At 34.6% G+C, this 22,028-nt stretch overlaps 1 protein-coding gene across 3 annotated transcripts in view; it reads right to left on the minus strand.

The window, feature by feature from the left end:
* Positions 1 to 18,610, minus strand: part of LOC128988720 (dyslexia-associated protein KIAA0319-like) — a 44,468-nt gene extending 25,858 nt beyond the window's left edge. The window contains exons 1-7 of one of the 3 annotated variants that reach the window (XM_054410297.1): positions 18,507 to 18,610; positions 10,625 to 10,891; positions 7,455 to 7,603; positions 4,901 to 5,079; positions 3,969 to 4,042; positions 3,263 to 3,395; positions 2,095 to 2,166 (exon numbers count right to left, since the gene is read on the minus strand). In XM_054410297.1, coding sequence (XP_054266272.1) covers positions 2,095 to 2,166; positions 3,263 to 3,395; positions 3,969 to 4,042; positions 4,901 to 5,079; positions 7,455 to 7,603; positions 10,625 to 10,891 — 874 coding nt within the window. In that variant the 5' untranslated portion in view covers positions 18,507 to 18,610. Of the gene's footprint in view, positions 1 to 2,094; positions 2,167 to 3,262; positions 3,396 to 3,968; positions 4,043 to 4,900; positions 5,080 to 7,454; positions 7,604 to 10,624; positions 10,895 to 12,377; positions 12,432 to 18,506 lie in introns of those variants that run through there. The other 2 variants (XM_054410299.1, XM_054410298.1) reach the window with 2 other exon arrangements.
* Between the last annotated feature and the right edge of the window lie 3,418 nt (positions 18,611 to 22,028).

A 22,028-nucleotide genomic window follows, 5' to 3' on the forward strand; every position in this document is an offset into this window, starting at 1 on the left:
TGACTGTTTTTAACACGTCCACTGTATCATTACGAAAAAGTAATAAATATGCCTATTTTATATTGTCTTTAAAGTATGAGTAGCCTACTTTATTCAAGAATTAATAAAATGGGCGAAATTTTGAGCAATGACTTAATTGCCTTATTTACTAACCAACATTTTTGCAGGCGGTTGACAACAAAATTCACTGTACTGAAACTGAAAGATTTTAAATGTAACATTCAAAACAGCCAACAATAATTTTACTTGTAATATAACTGCCACTAGAAATACAACACAGGTACTAGAAATGACACACTGACAGTGCTCCCTACTCGTAGTCGTATGTCTGCACTTCGCGACATGAACTAAAGTCATCTTCACCGCTAAGGCAACGGCCACACACACGGGCGTTTTTTCACACACAAACGCAGCGTCAACATGAGTAAATATGAATGAGTAAATATGTAATGTTGGTGAATCGCACGAATAAATTATGATATATTGTAGCAAAGTAGAAGTTATGTCGTTGTATCAACGTTGGTCTTGAGCTCGATCGTTGGCTATATACATTCTAAGTTCTTTTTGCTGTTAAGTAGGAGTATTTTGCAGGACGGAGCTTATCATGCTGCAAAATTGCGCGAATGGATTAATATCAACCAAATGTTTAGTCAAAATGTGCATGAGTTCAGTGCTGCAAGAGCCATTAGCTTTGTTTAGCATTCTTTCTTGAACAGAGGTTTTGACGTCGTAGATATAAATTTGGGCATATGTGGGATGCTCCCCTTCTGACAGTTGTAAGGTGCCAATAGAGTGATGAATTGTGTCATTCACCTTATACATGAAAGGCCCTCCACCGTTATCTTCTTCAATTTTAGCTCGAGTGCTGACCATTGCGAGCGCAGAGTTGTACGATCTAATGTTCTCTTTGTAGTTTCTGATCAAATGATTTGCTCCATTTGGTAGGCTCTGGATATAATAGCTTTCTTGGTATGGTGATAGATTCACTTTTCCTTTATTGCAGCAGGATGAAAATCCTTCGCCTCGTCCTCTTTGTTCTTCTTTAAAATGTAGCACACCACATTTCTGACATTTTAATGCCATCTCGCCGAGTGAATGCTGCTGAGTTCTTGTATTTGTCATTTGTAAGTACACGTTGCCACTAACTGTTCCAGCTCCTCGTCTGGGCTCATTACGTTTTGCATCGCTTGCCGTATGTTGACTCGCCGTGTCCGACCGGCAATATTTCTTTGTCGTCGGGTACTTGGCATGTTTAAACTAAAATAAAATGTAAAACTTTTCTCCCGTCGTGTCCTATAGGTAACATTTCTTTGCCAGTTTTCTAATTATTTTTTAAAAACATGCTAACTGTTTACATTTCAAAACCAAACAAAACAGCTGGGATTTCTTTTACTAATGTATTGACATCTGTTTCAGAATATAATAACATTCAAATCAATCACAATGTTATCCTTATGGAGGGAACTTTGAGTGCAGCCCACGCCCTTCAAAAGATACATTTCGAAAATCTAAAGCCAGTTTGCACCTCTACACCCATAGACGAACATTTTGGTATATAATATGTGGGGTTAAATCTTAAAAAAACAAAAAAGCCTTATTGTTCACAAAGTTTCATGTCGCGTATTAAATATATAGATATGGGGAATGCCACACACCCGGGCACCTATTTGTTTCAATGCCACTTTAATTTTTCGCATGTTTTCAAGCTATATTTTTGCGTGGAAAAAACACCCGTGTGGATGCAGCGCCGCAGCCTAACCACCACGCGCCCACCGCCGCGCCACCCATCGCCCGTCACCCGCCACATGCCGCGGCCGGGCACCCCTCAACGGCAGGCGCCCATAGGCACGTGCCTAGTGTGCCTTATGGTAAATCCGCCACTGGCGTACAAGATTAAGACTAATTATTTTACTGTTGTCATGTAATTAGTTTTGTTGCTTTAAGTAAATATAAGTTCACAATTTACACCACATACTGTGAAGAAAATACTGACATGACCAATGACTTTATAATAAAATTAGTAAAAATATACAACTTTTTTTATAATGTAAAAAGTTTTTCAAAGTTATTGACTGCAGGAAGGTGTTTTATTACCTGTCATCGTGCCCTTGCTACTTCCCTCTGGTTGGGAAATTAAGGTCCATTCGTAGTTGTACTTTCCTCCATCTGGAAATTAAAACTTGGTGAATTTTTGTAAGACTTGCAAATGATGTTTTATAGGTCAGGGCCACAGAGATAGGAGTAGGAAACAGATAAGTAATTCCAGATAAGACATCTGAAAGCCTGCAGCATGGGAAACTGAATGAAACCCCCTTCAAAATGGGTTAACAACTAAAATATGTATTTGAGTTGTAACAATAATCTAACATTTCTGACTGTAAATCAAAAATTGTATTGGTTTTGAGGTAAAAAATCAGTTGGCCTATATGAAGCAAGGTTTCCACAATAATTGATACAACTACATCAACAGTGATAGTAGATAAATAAATAAACAGTTAATGATTTATTTTAAAAAGTAAAAAAATCCATGTTAATTTTTACTTGTGTATTTTGCACTGTATATAATTTTGTTCATGCACTTATTTCACTTAGCTGATTACGGTTATATTTACTCTAATGGTATTCTGTAAAGGGTTTCGAGTGAATAATTCAAACACAGATTATATAATTAATGTTGACCTTTTTAACTTGTTAGAAAGACTTAACCCAATTAACTGTTATTTTCAAAATTATATTATTAATATAGTTAGCAGTGGGAAATCTAAAGTAGGGAAATCACAACATACATTATTTTTATTTATTGCTGTTTGACAAGTAAACATGAGTGCCTTTTGTACTGTGTTAAGAAAACCAAACACCCTTAGAAGTTATTAACAATCTAGGTTAGACCTGGTAAGTCTAGTTGTTAGCGTGTGCCTTTTGTCATAAAGTCCTTAGGTCTGAGAGTATTGACATTTATAATTGGGTCTCTAAAGAAGTCCTACATTAGGACAAAATATCAGTTGTAAGTTTTGTGTTATTTTATCATAAATTTTTTAGCCTCTGGTCTGAAATTTCCACAGGTAAGACAGATGAACTAAAAATTGTTTACCAGTCAAATGACTTTTTAAACATTTTAAATATCTATCCAATTTAGAATAAAACTCTGTTAGGTAAGGAGGATATCCATATTAAGAAATCCCTCCATAAACTCCTATTTACTATAACATGAACACAAGAACACACAATTTCAGCGCCCCAATCCACAAAACAAAACACCAACCAGATAACTGTGCTGGGATGGTGTATGCAGACAACGCTGCTCCGTTTTCAGGCAACCGAACAACTTTGGACAACACCGAAACATGGAGCGTTTGGACAGGAACTTTGGAACTGGAATCAATTCCATCAGACACCTGGAGACACAACAAAACACAGACAGCTGTAAGCAACATCACAACCTGTTATCAGCTGACACTTAATACAGATAACAACACTTTTGTGATTACTCAGAGAAGCTTTTAAAACTGACTAAACAAACAGTAAGTGTGATTGTGAAACGGTGAGTGTGGTTTAAATTGTTAAAGGGATGACATTGATTCTTTAACAAGGTTTTTTGAGTCGTACTAAAAACGGCAATAAAAATATTTGTCAACACAGTTCAGTTATTATTTACTAAAATTATGTGAAGTATTTAGGTCACTAAATATAATGTAGACCTCAGTTATTGAATTATTTAGCACTTGACTAAGTTTGGGTAAATAATTTTCACAATTAAATTTTTAATTTAGAGACAGAATTAAGGGAGGGTAAAAAACATGTTGAGTATGATTTTGGACAGTGAAAGAAATATTTGTTACATAAAGTAGAACACTTTTTATAACATTATTGCAATACAAAGTGATGACAAAAACCAAGGAAATTTTACTTAATTTATACTTTGGTACCTAATAACCCTTAAAACTATTTATACCCTTCTTTCAGCATACCTTAGAAGAGGAAGGAGATTCCGTAGATTCCCTTGAAGGTGATAACAGCAAGGCAGATACAGCTGTCATGTTTCCTAAAAAAAATTTAAATTAGACCTAAGGTGTATTAATAAAATTAACAGACAACTTATACTGGAAATTAGAATATTTTTATTTTAAAAATCTATGCTTTAAAGTTAGGTAGGTACTGTAAGACAACCAGTAGGAGGCTACCTGTTATGCATACTCAAGCCTAAATTTTATAGTTGCATAACAATTTGTTTGCAAACTTATAGCCCTCCGAGTGTTAAGCGTCGCGTAATCGACGCACAACACACCCGCCATCGCTTTTGCGACACACAAACATCGTTTACGGCGAAGGCTCTGGGACTGACTGAATCAGATTGAACTGGATCGAGATCAGTATCGTTGTTTTCAGCAGATTCTTAACTTTCTCCTGATGTCTGTTTCTAGAGGCTTTTCATTTTAGTTCCGAAAATATTGTAGCAGACAGATGGCGTGCGTATTTGTAAACAACTTGGTTAACCTCGCACCGATGACTGATGTGTTTTATGTGTTTTACGTTTATCATTGTTTTTAGTGTTAAAAATAAAAAGTAGTGATATACGTGGTGCATTATAAGAAGATTTAAGTGATTTTGAAGGGCTGGTTGATGATCCTGAAGAAGTAGGTAGTGATATTGATGTATATTATCCGCCAGATTCATGGTTAGGCTATGCATTCTTAGCTAATGCTAAATGTACAAAATCTGTTTTTCACCCATAACTTATTTATTTGCAAACCTACTTCCTTACCATTAACTATGTCAGCAACAAAAGAATAAGGTAGTCCAATAGTCAATGCTATAACCAATCAGCTACCTATAAAAATTGTTTTAGCAAGGATGAACCAATTTTACATTAGCAGACTCTAGTAGGCTACATAAAACTGACCAGCAGATATACAGTCGCCCTGTCTGTTGCGCAGGTATCCCACGTCACAAACACACTCAGTCGTGGCCACACTGCAGTGCTCGTGTTCCGGACAATCCATCACACACACTTTGTCTGCGTTGACGTTGCTCTCGGCCATATCTAAGTCTTGTAGATTGGTGCCGAACCACAACTTGTCTCTGAAAAAACCACATATTAAAAGTAATACATGTATTGAGTATTGTTAGACAAAAGGTGTTTGTGAAAAAGTATATTCACTTCTGTAGGAATTTAAAGTCTCCATTCCCTCTCAAAAATCTCACAAAAAAATTAAATGTGGGAAAAAACGCTAAATTTTTAAATCATTAAAAAAATATTATAGTTACCTACAGAGTAACTTGTTTAACCAATTCTAAGGTTATCGTAAATATTTACACATACGAGGTGAGTAGTATTGTGTATTGTACATCGGGTTGATCGGACAACCCCACAACAAACACGCAGCAGAGTCCCCATATAAATATTTTTGTCCATATAGACTATGGTGTTAGTGACAAGAAGATAAATGAAGAAAACCCCTGAATATACCACACAAGCTGGCAATTAAATGTATCTAGGGTAACACAAACATATTAGGGTACCTACTCAACAACACAAGCAACAAAAACAAAGGTAGGCCTAATCTTCTATATAATATAAAATCCATTGTATGTTTGTTTGTTTGTCCTTTATGGACTACGAAACCTCTCGACAGATTGTAATGAAACTTTGAGGCATTATTTAGCATTATTCAAGGATGGTTTGTGTGAAGTTTGGTGCAGATCCATCAAAAGGGCTGCGCCCCAGTGGCTCTGGAGTTTCCCATGTTAACATTGAGTACTCATATTTAAATGGAATTAAAGAATCTTAACAGCTGGTTCAACTAAACAAGTTGATTCTGTGATGTTCAAGAGCATTAAAAAGTTAATAGGTTTACCAACAGGGCGCAGCACTATTATTATTTTTTTATTGATGACAACAGCTTATTTGCAACCAAAAGGTGAGTGAGCGTAGCGAACGAACTTCAACCTGGAGGCGAGTTAGCGTAGCGAAATAGCTAACCGGAAGGCAAGTGAGCGCAGCGAACAAGCTCCAACCTTAAGGTGAGTGAGCGTAGCGAACAAACTTCAACCAGGACGTGATTGAGCCATGCGAACAAGCTCATCTTGAAAATGAACGAGCATTTGACATAAAACCACATTAGGACAGGACGACGTCTGTCGGGCCAGCTAGTCCTATATGTAAGGCAAGCATGTTTCTTGAAAAACTTTTTTTTCAGCTCAAGTCCATTGCAGGGAAAATCTACACATAGCCTACTTTTAGAAAGATATTTTCCTGTAGATGTGCAGAATCCCTTTATAAATTAAAATAGCGCTAGGCTGAACAATAAACACAAAACATGAATTTGAAAATTAACATGAGCCTTATGGGTTGCCATACTGGTGATAAAATAACAACGAAATATATGAACAGAAAATCAAAACAATAAAAATATTAGATAAGTCATTATAAAAGTGTATAATCATAGCCAACTTAAAGAAACACTCGTAAAAGGAATGTTAAGATAACTATGTAGCTATTCTTTCTCTTAGCTTTTGTTTTTCTATTCATTCTTAGGTTTCTCTTCATCCAAAAATTGTACAATTCACCATAGTTACTTTTCACCCCAATGAAATCAGTCCTCAGTATGTAACATAGCGCGCAGCGACAGCAGACAGAGATGTGTAAAACGGAGCAGACAAATGTTAGCGCAAGCGATGGCATTACCTTTCCATTTCATTTGATGAAGAAACAGATTTTTCAAAAACAAAAATGGGGGGGGTTGTTATATCGAGGGAAAGACGTAGACAATTCGTTAAGTAGACTTTAAATTCTATATGTAGAGGTTCTGACAATGATAAATTCGTTATATTGAGGTGTCTTATTTTAGCCGGAATCATGAAAATATCGTTAAATCAAGGTCATTGTTATGGTTTGTTCGTTATGTAGAGGTAAAATATACATTGTGTCTTATGGAAAGTTCCAGGGGATTTATACAAATTTGTTATATCAAGGAATTCGTTATATCGAGGTTCCAAGGTTAGACTGTGTACATGTAGGCTATATTCATTTGAACGGATGGTGTTTTTGGCCTCTGGCGACCTAAAAACAAAAAAGTAGGCTAAATCGGTCCTGGGTCCAGGTCTTACCATGAGACCTACGGTAGCTTATTCCCTATATGGGAAATTCGCTAAAACACCCTATTATTGATCATCTTCTAAAAACAGCTGTCATTGCAAAATTAATGGAAATATGGATAATTTTAGAGTGGCAAAGGGAAACTGTTAGCCGGGGCCACAGCCCGCAATTCAACATTTTATTGTGCTTTCTCTTTTTGTCAATTGCTCCAAACTCTGATGAACATGGTATGACTTAAAACAGCATTTAAAAAATAGACCATTAGCCTCTCAGACCAATTTTGGATTATTGAAAGTGCTGGACCATCGGAGATCAAATTAATACACTTTTATTCACACACTGTTAATACATTACTCACCGGTTATAATCAACAGGAGCCATAACATCGGTGATGTCCCCCCAACTTCCACCGATGACAGGACGGACTAAGACCATCCGGACGTTGTTGCCAAACTGGGAACCTTCTCTATACACTGGCTCACATAGAGAATCGCTCTCACACTCAATCTGGCAAAACAACAATACAAGTTAATGAGAGAACTGGAATATCTTTAAAATTCCATTATATATAGGCTACATAGGGTTTTTATAAACTTAAGCAAGGTAACAAGAACAAGTCTCTATTTAAATGTCCAAGGGCTCAGAGATATGTCCTTGTGGTGTTATTAACCATATGTGATGAACTGATTATTTATTATTATTATTACATTTTGTTTTTAGATGAGTTGTTGAAATGATTAGATAAAATACTGTTCCTAATTTGTTCATTGATTTCTATTTCCACTACAGGACATTCTTTGCCATATTTCATAACTAGAATTTCACCTAGAGAAAATTTGAAGTTTCGTTTTCCTTGTTGTCCTCAACTTCCCGTATTGTTTTCTGTCCTTGTTTTGTACAACACCTGACAAAATGTCCCTTGACACCACAACTAAGACTCTAAACTTCATACACCGGGCACTCCCTATACTTATGAAATAGGCAACATTTATTACAACTTGTTTCTGAAAGAGTCTACTTTATTGCTAACGGCTCCTACTTCCTCTTGGCTAATTGCAATTGATATGTCGCTACCGGTAGCTCTATCTCTTACTACATTTTCCAGAAGTTTGAATGATGTTGAAACTTGCTATGCACAAATAGAAAAGGAAGCATTTTTGTGACTTGGGCATGTGACAAGTTTTCAATGTATGTGTTGGGAAATCAAAAGACTTTTAGTGTTCGATTATAAGGCAACTTATCTACCTGGGAAAGAAAACTTCACGGCAGATTGTTTATCTCGAAGCTCTGGAAAAGGTTGATTGAGAGATGAGAAGTCTGAAGTAGAAAACTGTGTCTTGAACACCATCAAGTGAACAAAGAGCCTTTGATGCCCACAGATCTTCCAAAAGGTCCTTAGATTTATCTTTCCGCAGATCTATTTATACCTTTAGCAATTTGGGAGTGTCCCAGAAGGCCAGGTAGGCTCACACACTCACACTCAGTCCTCACACACACAAGGACAGGGTATTAGGACCGGCCACATTCTGGAGTTTTCTGTCCCGCGCTCCGTTAATTAGTCATAAGTGGCATTTCCTTTATCCAATGTAAAATTTCTTAACTTAGCCTAAATATTGAACTTAAAATAGTTAGCAGTAATCAATTCTGCTCATCAACACGAGAAAATTGATATCAAACACAATGTAGCCTTTATAAAACCTGAAATATATTGCAGTTATGTTATTTGAAGGAATATTTAAGTAAATCATGGGTTATTCAGTATCATTTTTATTGTAATTTTCAGGGGAATTTAAATGTATTAACCGTTTCTATTTAAAATAACAACTTTAATAAGTTACATTTTGATTGAAACAAGTGGTATCTAAAAGAACTAATGAAGCGAAAGTACGGCCGGTCTAGGGTTGCTAGGGTCGTCCTAATCCTCTCTGCTCGTGAGGGTGAGTGTGCGTGCGTGTGAGGGGAACTGACCTGGCGTCCAGGGACATTGCAAATTTGCTAGGACTATATGTGTAATAGAAAGTGGTACTTGGTGGTTCAAGACTATTTTCAAGATGTATTGAGTTATTTGAACTCAGTCTGTCCTCCAATTTGGCTATGGGAAAGTTAAGGAATATTTTTGCAAGATATGGAATTCTATAGGCCTATAGGCCTAAGATTCGGACTGATGGTGGAACTCCATTCACATCACAAGAGTTCAAGGATTTTGCAAGAACCACTAGTCCTTACTTTCCTTAGGCAAACGAAGGTGCTGAGAACACAGTGTCAGTAGCCAAAAGAATACGGTATTGTTGAACAATAAAGATCCAAATATAGGGTTATTAGTTTTTACCTGACAACAAAGATAGAAAAGGGACTGTCTCCAGCAGAGTTGCTTTGTGGGAGAAAATTTTGTTCAAATCTTCCATCATTGAAAGATTTTGAAAAATCCAATACTAATGATATGGTAGGGTTTTGAGAAAACGGCAACACATAAAAGAGAGAATGAAGAGGAATTTTGACAGCAGGAGACGAGCAAATAAATGAACTAAACCCTCTGGAAATATCCCCGCCGCAGCAAACCTGCCGTCTAAAGATAAGGTCTGGATTAGAGACCTGAAATGTAACGGAGAAATCTAATCAAAGTGATACATTTATCCCCGATCATATTGGGTAACACTAAATAATGGGAGACGGCTTAGAAGAAATCGATGGCATCTAACACTATTGCCATTAGAAGAAAGTGTAGGCCTATATACTGAACAGCCTAATACAATCCCTTGTGTAGGCCTACCTGATCAACTAAACCACGACACTTCTCGAAGAAGTCAGAGACTCCTAAGAAGACCAAACAATTAAAAGAATATGTAGCCTATGTACAAAGAGAGATGTGATGATATTAATTAACCATATGTTTAATGTTTAAAAGATCAGATGAACTGATTATTTATTATTATTATTACATTTGGTTTTTAGATGAGTTGTTGAAATTATTAGATAAAATAACTTATTATTAAATAACAACATAAAGACAATGTTGCAGGATGGCTGTTCACAACACAGGGCCACACAACTTGATATAGTCACTAATTTGTTCATTTTGATTACCTACCTAAATAAAATATAGTTTCTTCACACTAAGCACCAATATTTTCTGCCAATAAATAACAAATTGTACAAAGCTACACAGATCCACAGATCTCATAAACCATAATTTACGAAAAGCCTACCTATCTAAACAAGTCTTAAACTACTATTAAAAAATAACACTCAGATTTGAAACAGTCTGTGGCTGTAGTAAAAGCATGTGACTTCTGACTTGATGACGCGGGTTTAAAATCAAAATATCATCAGTGGCAGGATGTGATAATGCTTTGACCCGAGGAGCAGAACTTTCTATGCTGTGTGTATGCATAAAAAAAACCAATATAGACCTAGGTATTTGGGACCATCTCAACTGAATCTCTTTGTCAACTAAAATAATACAGGTAGGCCTAGCCTATTAAATTTGTGATAAAAATTTGATTGATTAAGTTGAAACTATCAGCTTACTTGGAAACAAGTTTGCTTGAACATAAAGACAATGTTGCAGGATGGCTGTTCACAACACAGGGCCACACAACTTGATATAGTCACTGCCTCAGGACTCTTCTTGTAGACGCCAGCTGACTCGTTGCCACGCGGCGCGTAGCCAACGAGGACCTTGGGCAGCATCTGAGGACATTCTCGCCACTGTGGTGAGTCTAGGTCGAGCTGGGAGACGACAGAGAATAGTAAGTTCCACCCCAGCAACCACTGAAGCTGCTCACTACCTCTCATCTTCTGGAACAGTAATTATCGTAAACTTAGGGAGGCTGAGATTAGCTGGTGTTGAATATATTTTGTAGGTTAACTAGGCCTATATGTTTGTTTCCTTACTTTTCCTTCAGGGCCACAGGTAAGTTAAGTTACATGGCCATCTGCCTATGAATGTAAAAATCTATGTAAGCTTAACTTATTTAACTTAAAAGCCTTTATGGCCATGCAGTTATTAAGTAAGAAATGCTCAATCAGTTAGGCTAATGCTAACTAAAGCCAGGTAAGTTAGATACTCCATAGGGTATCCCATGCATAAAAGCATTGACTAGGACAACACTAGTCGACTATACACACTTACTAGTGTTGTATAGTCAATGATACAAGCCCTCTAAACTAAAATACAAAGCTTAATCACTATTGAGAAGACTGGATATATGTTTATCCATGTTTGCCTCCTGGATTGAATAATAATAATAATAATAGGATAAATACCTTGTATACGTCCTCAATCCAAGTCGTCTTTTATAATGACTATAGTTTCGGGGCCAACAGCCCCATTGTCAAATTTTCTGTCTTGTTAATTACCGTACTGTTTACAGCATTGGTCACCGTTGAAGTACACATATACACATACACTAACACACGAAACATTTATATTACACGTAACATTGAAAAATTATACTTTTTGGCCGGCCTAAACAAAAGTGATTACATCATTGTGCGGACCGGTACACTGACTGAGTCGCCCTGCTGTAGGACCGGTACACTGACTGAGTCGAATAACTTTGCTGAGTCAGTGTACCGGTCCGCACAATGATGTAATCACTTTTGTTTAGGCCGGCCAAAAAGTATAATTTTTCAATGTTACGTGTAATATAAATGTTTCGTGTGTTAGTGTATGTGTATATGTGTACTTCAACGGTGACCAATGCTGTAAACAGTAATTAACAAGACAGAAAATTTGACAATGGGGCTGTTGGCCCCGAAACTATAGTCATTATAAAAGACGACTTGGATTGAGGACGTAACAAGGTATTTAACCTATTATTATTATGGATATATGTATATATTTTATTAATTTTATTATAAGGCTTCACTTAATTTTATGAGAGTGGTTACTCAGTACTCATCAAGCTGCAACATATAAACATGTTAGAAAGCCATAGTCTAGACATCATACTAAATTTCAAGAAGTCCTCTTGAGGAATAATAGAGGAATCTGAAGAATTACAGGTTGCCTTATTTAACTTTAGATAAGCTTCTAATAAAATACTTAATTTTAAAGGGTTGGGTTTAGTAACAACTGCAAGTAAGCTAGGCTAGGTAGGTACCTGCTTACACAGCAAAAAGTGGAATTTGGTAACATAGGCACAATTTAAGATTCTAACCGATTATAAATGCAATCTTCAATAAAAGGTTACGATGCTCATATAATTATATTACATTTCGGGTCAGAAAGCAAAATCTAAAATGTTATATTTTGGATAAATTATTGTGAAACACTTACAATATTGACATCAACCCATCTGTCAAATCTCAAATGCCAAACCAACCAAATCACACAATCACAAACACGGACTCAAAACAAAATCTAAGCAAGCCCTTGCGAAATAGCAGCCGACAAGAGCCTAGACATTTTTTTTTATTTGAAAAGAGGACAAGGGATTTTTAGTGTCCAACTAATTGTTATACTATAGGTTATTGTAGTTTCCAACTAATTGTTATACTAATTGAATTACTTCATGCAAATTGTTAACTAAGTTACATAATTATTTCATTTTCATCACGTAACTTGTGGTGCACGAAACATGAAATCTTTGTAATGGATTAAGGATACTTTCAACTAGATAAATAGGCAGTGGCTCTCATGGTGAGAACTAAACTCGGGACCGATTTACTTTTAAATTTTGATGTTCCCACTGTCCGTTCAAAATAACTTATATAATGACGTGTGTGTGTCTGTTACCACGATAACTTGAGTAAAATCACCTTGATTTTGATGAAATTGGTACAATATCGTGAAAAACTATTTCGAACCAGCATGATTGGACAATGAGAACGGGAGTTTTATGGGGTAAAAATTATGGTTTTCTCATTTTTAACCTTTGAAACATAAGAATTTGCAATTTCGTCTGGCGCTAGACAACACCACTTGCGACCATGGTGGAACGACGTTGTCAATTCTACCAGGCCGCGGCCTGTAGTTAAAGGTGGCCGTGGTCCAAGTACATTTTTGGCGAAATAAAATATAATTCCCATGTTATTCTTATGAATAATAAATACATTGTTGTAGTGTCCTTGTTTGGAACAGATTTGATTTTTCAAATTTGTTTATTTTATACTAAGTTATCAAAATTTCTTTTATGAAAAAACACAGATTTTGACATTTTAAGAAGATATTTTAGTGAAAATATAATCAGGCAAATGGAAATTCGCTTAGTCTGCAGGTTTGCTGTGGTGGGTATTACTGGTTTTATGAACGCTCAACGTCTTCAAATGGGTTGTAAAAGGAATGTAGGAATAAGGAATTAAATTATTTCGCCTTAATATTTTGAACATCAGTTATCTACATCATTGTTGTGAATAAATTCCTTAAATGCTTTGTCTCAAACATCTGGCCTTATAGTCTCTGAATAGCTGCAATCAAGGGACAGCTGCTTAAACATAATAAGGAAACAAAGCACAATGTGTATAGCAGCTCATAGATAGATGAAGTAGAGCAAAATCATTTTAATATTTTTTTGCTAAATGTGTGGAGACTTCAGACTTTTAAAAATCTTATTAATGTTAACATAAACTCTCTCCCTCTTCACAATTATTTTCTTTATGGCATGGTCCAAGTGCCCAGGAGTGGGGCCAGGGCCAGGGCCAGAGATTGAATACCCTGACCCAGACAGCACACTTTCTCCTCAGGACATCCCACGGATATTGCGACAGGATATGCAAGATATCCCATAGTGGTCCTATAGTCAACCTGGGATATCTCAGGATATCCACAGGAATGCCTAATGTCCCCGCCCGGGGATGTCCTACGGATAAGCTCACACGCATATCCGTGGGACATCCGAGGTCATCCCAGGGTAGTCCTCAGGACATTCTCAGGACATACGGGACTACTGTGGGATGTCCCTGGGATAAAGTGTGGTCTGGGCCTGAACATAAAAAACACAAAATAATATAGATTTAGTATGAAAAGCTTAATTATAAGTTTAGTAAATTGATTAAATAGTTAATAAACACAAATTTTGAAGAAAAAAACGAGAAAAAAGTTTTTGGTCCAGACGGGTCTCGAACCTGGTACCTTCGCATTATGAGCCCCTTGCCTTACCTCCTGAGCTATCTGCGCTTGATGATTATGGGTGTTTTCAAGTGGTGAAAGAGTAGCCGACAGTTGCAATGGTCGCAATACTTAAAATATTTTTGATACTACAGTATAGGCTATATATATATATATATATATATATATATATATATATATATATGATTCTGTTTATCTGTTTAGGCCTCAAGTAGTTGAATTGTTTTTCTGGTAGTTGGAGAGGATACTGGTATTTGAATATAGATTATTTAATCACCATTAGATTACCACTGTTAATACTGTTATAATTGATTGTTATATGATTAAAATTAGTTTTTGGTTGTTTTATTAATTTAAAGTTAGAATTAAATTCACATTTTATACAATTATGATAGAACTCTAGTTTTCCTGAACTCAGTGGTAGTATATGTCAGTAAAGTAAAGTCAACCCTTGCTAGCCATAGTATTAACAAGACATATTTTCAATCTGGGAAACCTTAAACTTTTAAAATAAATTATTAAAAAATAAATTTAATTAGTTAATTAATTAAATTAATAAAATTTAAAATAAAAACCTCAACATCTTAATGCGTGGGAATCTTATTTTTAGAAAAAAACAAACAGACCAAAATTATTTGTTAAATAATGAAGACGGCCCAATTATAAATTCGGAATTACTGAAAATAATTACATCAAGAACAACACTGTAACATATCCAAAATTCAAAAGATAAATTTTTCTAATATTATTTTTTATTTTTCCAATATCCTTTAAATCATCTGTTTTAACTTTATTTAAAATTAATTTATTAAGTAAATATTTACTTTTTGTACTAGTGTAAACACAGCCTGAAGATGGAAACCAAGTTTCTGAAAGCACTAGTCAAAAAAACAAATTATTATATATTGTCCTTGTTGAACATTTAAATTTAGATATACATTTCATCAGTGGTAGTCTTTTTTTCTTCAGTTTGTTACCGGGACATTACGGAACATTACAGGATATCCAGTGGATTTTGTACATGCCCCGGGATGTCATGGGACATTCTGGGATATCCTATGGCATTCGTACATATCCCGGGACTTTACAGGATATCCTGAGGTTAACTTACAAATCCCGGGACATTACGGTATATTGTAGGATATCCTGTGGATTTCGTACTTGTCCCGGGATTTTGCGGGATATCCTGAGGATAGCGTACATATCCCGAGACATTCTCAGGACGTATGGGACTACTATGGGATGTCCCTGGGATAAAGTGTGCTGTCTGGGGAGTGTTTAAAAAATAAGATTTTTTTGAACTCATCCATACTAGTGTACCTGTTGCTCGAATTTGAGCAATTGCGAAGCATTACAGGCGACTCACGAAGATTATGGAAATACTCACGATCTACACAACAGTGTTAGATATAATCAAAATCTTTTGTAAATATCTTATATCTTTTCTCAAAATGCTGATCTTGTTTTTTAGTGTTTCTACACATTTTTCCCTCTCATAGCCGCATTAGGTTGTCTATAATAACGATTATAAATGAAAAAAATATTTCTTTTCTTCTACTTGGTTGTGTTCTTCTATGACTTTTTCTGTGTTTCCATTGTTTGCAAATCGGTTATTTCAATGATTGCTCAAGAAATGTAGCATATTGTTAATTCAGTTTTATTTTTAGCCTATATCAAATTTCCAGGATTTCTCGCTTTTTTCGATTGTAATAATTTCACCAACCCAAGTTTCGTCTACAGATGCAATACGCCAAAGAATATCACCTACGTACAATCTCCAAGAAGTGGTAAAACAAGGCAGAAACCAAGCCATACAATAGATATAAGTTAACTCCTTAAGAAATAATTTTAAGAGTTACTGTGATATTAGGATTATCCACTGATTTGGTAATAGAACATTATATTGCAAAACATGACACAATGCAGAATAAAATCGATTTTAAAATCAGAAAAACCCATTGCAAATACTGTACTTCATTTTGAAAAATTCAATAAATCACAATTTAAATATTAACAGCTGTTTCATTAAAAAGTAGTGTAGAATTATGCATATGGTAGGTAAACAAATTTGTAGAGGCAACTTTAAAGGCTTCTCGGGCAGAGCCCCAAGGGAATTTACCTCGTTCCTCTTTTGATGGCTCATCTATAGACCAAGACCTTTCTTTAGAGACCCCTACCAAGATTCTACGCCCAGCCGTTCTCTCAAATTAGCTGGGACAAAAACCCAGTTTTTCCTCCATAAGAATAACATGGGATGGGAATTCAAAGGCCACTGGGGCAGAGCTCCAAGGGAATTTACCACGTTTCTCTTTTGATGGCTCATCTGAGTGAAAATTTAAAAACGTACGTTTTCAGGAAAAGCACTTTGCAAATTTTTTTCCCCTTTTTTCAAAACTTTTATTATTATTTTTATTTCATTAACATTTTAAGTTTCATAAAATGTCCATGGTAACGCAATATCTTTGGTAGTTTTCTTTTTAAAGAGCATCTTTAGTAGAAAAACACAAAATCCTGTCACGACCATAACGGACGTTTAAATGAATATTAAAAATAGTTAATATTATTTTTATAACTATGTTTTGCTATAAACTAATTTACTTTTATGACCATTATACAATAAAAAGGTCACTGAGCTTTTGGTATATTTGGTCTTTCTAGAAAAAAATTTAAAAAACTCATAAAATAGAAAAAAGCCAATAAAATCTTTTTAAGTTTGTATAACTCCGAAAAAACTTACCTGAGACCCGAAAAATCGTTATGTTTGTATAGAGGTGTGCTTCTTTTGTGTATAAAACATTGAAATATGACGATATTTTAATTTTTGAAATTTTTATGATAGAAATCATAAACGTGATGGTCAGGGACAAGCGGTACGGTCGTGAATTGTCTGGAATAATCTAAATCTTTCCAAACAATCCTTCAATTATACTGTTAGTTATAATAAAACTATGTGTTTCAATTGAACTAAACTGTTCAATTTACAATTATATTAAAGTTATTGTCACGACCAAACTAACTATAATCCATAAGGCTGGATTGGTCGTGAAAAAAACCGCGATGGTCGTGAAACTTTGGTCGTGAAATTACGTGTTATTTGGCTCTGTTCTGGCGGTAGCCCTGCACCTCATGTTCGAGGATACAAAGTGGACTTCTAGGTTGATCTAGCAATTGAAATATCTTATAAACAAAAATTAACACCATGTCTACTTCATCGAATGACTACGGACGGTCATGGACACACCAAAATTACAAAAAACACAATCTTTCCTTTATTAATCTTGTAATTCCTCCTTTCAACTCAAAACGACCGGCACTACAATCCTGACGTACACCCCGAACTAGTCTCTAAAACCAACTGACTCCATCGACGCCAGGCTTGCCACTGTCGTGCTCCAAAGTTGAAAAATTTTCCCAAATGGTCGTGACGCCAAATCGAGGGACAGACTTATTTTGTCATGGTAGTCAGTCTGCAATGACAATAAAATTATAATATACTCCTTTTTTGTAAGTTTAATAACCATTGATAACATAAAAATATGACTTTATATATTTCGGCATGAATAATTAGTCTAAAAACAGCGTGAAAGTTGGAAAATGTACCCTAGGGACACGTCATGGTCGTGAATTTTGAGACTTTAAAAATACGAAAAAAATACCTAGAACCTATTTAAAACTAAATAAATGTGTGTAACATGTTGCCCCCGTCCCAAAAAATATTAAAACACATAATAATAAACTACAAATCCAGTATCTACGAAGTAAAAGGCCAGGGACATGAAAACGTACGTTTTTAAATTTTCACTCATCTACAGACCAAGACCTTTCTTTAGACACCTCTACCGAGTTTCTACGCCCAGCCGTTCTCTCAATTTAGCTATGACAAAGAAAAACCATAATTTGAAACTGTTTTTCTTTGTCACAGCTATTTTGAGAGAACGGCTGGGCGTAGAAACTCGGTAGAGGTAAAGCATATGATTTTATAGATCCTTCCTCTTTCTCATTTTAAATCTACATACCTAAATAGTTTGAAAGCTGCTGGAATGTAATTTACTCTGTAGTCAATTTTTTACTAACAAAAGTGTTAACATTTGTATGTGTAAGCCTACTATATTTAACACATACAAAATATTAGGCCTACTATATTCCTCGTGATAATTACTGATTTACTCAGTAGTTAATTTGTTACTGGAACTAAATTGTTACTTAATTTTATTTCCATATACCTTTAAAGAAAAGTTCTGATTTAAAAAAGGAAACAAACTTACAGCAACAAAATAAAACCAGTTACATCTAATGGTTATCCAACCTATGATATTTACCTATCAATTAAACTCATACCTAGAAAGAAGAGTATTCCAGTCAAAGTGTGATTTTCTTGCTCCTGCCCAGATAATAATTCAGCACTTCAATCAGAAGTCAACAAACTCTTGCACTGCACTATCTGCACCTGCTCTGTTATCATTTTAGGGGGGAGAGAGGGGGGGGAGGACTAAACATAACCACCCACTTGTAACACACATGCCTCTTATGTATTTAAGACAAATTTCGACATTTAAAACTACAACCTGTCCATTTTTTTGTATATTAAAAATTTATTAATAAAAAAACTTTTAAAATATACCACTTTTGTAAACACACTAAAAAGAAGGAAATAGTTTATGGAGAGAATAAATACTTGTAAGATTTAAAACGAAAAACGCAGGGGGCAAGCAATAGATAATTGACAAGTTTCTTCACCTATTGAATTACTAGTTATTTTTAACCCCAATTAGGAAATATAGAAGTAAATCATACAAACAGGATGTACTTTGTGAATTTGTTTGTTTTCTATGACAACTATTATTATCTATTGCATGTGTCCCACGTTCTTTGTTTTAAATCTTACAAGTATTCTCGTATTCTCTCCACATAATATTTATAAATTTGTTCTACTTTTTAGGGCGTTTAACAACGTGGTATTTTTTTATTTATTAATTATTTAAGCACCGTATTTATTTATTAATTGTTTTCTACTTGTTAGTCTTTAATGAGTAAATATGATAAATCGATTATATGTGGTCTGTTAATGCATATAATCCAAAACCTTTTTATCTGTAATCAAAAAAATTTTAATTTTTACCGTCATCTTTACCATTTTAAAGTACAGTCTGTTTTTTTAGAATCTCTCGGGAGCAGTACCTTTGCCTCTTAACCTCTGCTCTTTGAACAAACTGTCAAATTACAGCTAAATTCAATTATTTATATATTTGACTATTTACATTTGCATTCTTCCAAAACATTGAAACTTTGGAAGCTCATGGGGCGTAGCCAAGGGAAATATGAAAGTAAAATGATTTAAATTGCATTGTCATCCATTTGTGAGATATATTTCAAGTTTCAAGTCTCTAGCTAATCGGGAAGTTAGTTTAAAATCGATTGCAAAATTTGCACCGAACAGACAAGAAAGCGAGCTAATAAAAACTTGTTAACAAGATAGTTTTCAAAAAAGTTTTTGTATAGAAATATTGCTTCCACTTATTTTAAAAAGTAATGCTAGTGTTTTTTAACACAACCCAATTTAAAAGTACCTCGAGATGCTGTTAAAAAAAAACAAGCTTTTATTTTGGTATCTGTATTTACTTTATTTCTGAGGTTTAGTGTTATTGAGGTTATTATATAGAGAAAAAAATGGATTTGACTTAAAATGTGGAGAAGATGTTGGTAATTGGGATAGACATAAATAAAACATAGATTGTGGCACTTATATTTAATGCATAAATGTTAAATAGCAACACAACTTAAACATCAGTAACAAACTAATAATAAAGAAACTAAAATTCAACAATATTAATATTGACTAGAGAAAATATCATGAGTCTTAACTCATACTGTATTTGGCAATAGTAAGAATAATATAAAGAATTATCCCAAGATTATATACCATAAAATAAATACATTTTACCGGGCAACATAGTCATAAATAATAATAATATTACTTAATACCAAAATCTAATTGCTTATCAAATTCAAATATTTCGTAATATTTGCATGAGTAAATTTTAAGAACTGGTTATTTCCATTTCGTAGAAGATGAAATGGTGTATTGAATATATTATATTACTTTAATCTAAATATCTCATAAAATCAATTCTCTTGAAAATTCTTCTCATTTTTTTATTTTTGTAGATTACAGTGATTGCTTTTACAATATTTGTGAACTTTAAATCCTTATATAAAATACAATATATTGGATACAATTTTAATAAATACATAAGTCTGGTGCAGCGTTTCACATTTCTTTCAACGCTTGGATTTAACCTAACCTAAAAACGTTTTGTATAGTGTATGAAAGACTAATTATTTATATGCTTTATAGTAACCGTAGGAAAAATATAATGTGTAACGCAAGTGCAAAGTGCCTTTGCTGCACTCGAGAAACTTTCAACATTGCCTGCGGCTTGTTCGTAAATATTTCTCTCATGTGTAGTAAAGTGCCACTTCGCACACTAGTTACACAAAATAATAACTATTGTTACTTCAAGTCAAACTATAAATAAGCTTGGGAATATGACTTTGATGTTTTAGCTTATATAATATTTTTTTCTGTTCTAGGATGCTAGGCCCAAGCCCAGTATTGTTTTTCACATGACTTCAGGCTAGGCCTAGGGGCATTATCACTTTTAAAAATCACTGGAATAAAATCCAATTGATTTGGTGGGATTTGAACCTGGGACTTCGGGGACCAAAGTCCTGCACTCTACAACTAGACCAATCGCTCCCCTATATCAATCACATTAATTTTAACAGAAGCGATTTAAAACTTTGCAATCTGTTTGACCAACTTCACTTCGTCTTAATCGGTTTGATTCCCAGCTGTACTAACCATAGAATTTGTAGCGACTTGAATAAACTTGATCACTTGAACTAGTGAGCAACTTTGAAACTAAAATTATTCCAAGCTAGTGGAGGAAAAGCCACCATAATCGCTGCTAATGAGCTGATGCATGGAAAAAGTGGTCAGTAAACGGCAGAGACAGCTGATATTGATATTAGTCAAAGCTGTTTAAATTGACAATACGGTTAGTATGACTGGCAAAATGAGCTTAAAGAGTCAAATAAAAACCGAGGTAACATCCAAGCTGGAAATGGGTTGTAGTTAGGCTTTCAATCTACTTAAAGAGTATTTCTTTACTATTAGTTTAGTACCTTATGAATTTGAAAATGCAACGTTAATTAACAATGTTAAGTTTTTTACTTAATCATTATAGGTCTGATTGCATTTAAAAATAATTTCTCTCATTTGACTAATCAGCTTAAAAGGGTATATTTTATTAAATAAAAACTCCTAAATAAAGTAACAAACGACAACATGCTGTAAAATTGATCTATACCTTAACCACTTAAGTCCCTAGCACATTTGTATAGTAATTCATGATATAAAACAATACAGTACTTTCAATTGCCAGCATGGTCTTTGAATATTTTGATAGTTTGTACATCACTGGTATAAAATTAAAGCAAAAAATCGAAAATGTGTCAATAATCAAGTTTGAATAGAAACTGCTTCCAGGCTTACTATGGACTTTAATTAACCCTTTAAACCAAGAGGGTAATTTGATTAAGCCTATTTTAATGTTTCCAGCATCTTATGAATGCAATGATCGAACCTAACATTATTACTTCAAAATTAACATTCAACCTTATTGGTTCCAAATTGCCTCGTCAAGCACAGTTGTTGACCATTTTTGTTGAACTATACTACCATAAATGGGTATTTACTCAGGGGAGGTATAGAAGAGGCTACGATGACAGCTGAGGGCTTCTTATTAGCTGAGGGAACGTCATTACCGTAACAAAACGATCGATAGCCATTCGGCATCG

This window comes from Macrosteles quadrilineatus, unplaced genomic scaffold (assembly GCF_028750875.1).
Source record: "Macrosteles quadrilineatus isolate MER2022 unplaced genomic scaffold, UCM_ALF_1.0 Scaffold_3__2_contigs__length_128488019, whole genome shotgun sequence".
NCBI classification, from domain to species: Eukaryota; Metazoa; Arthropoda; class Insecta; order Hemiptera; family Cicadellidae; genus Macrosteles; species Macrosteles quadrilineatus.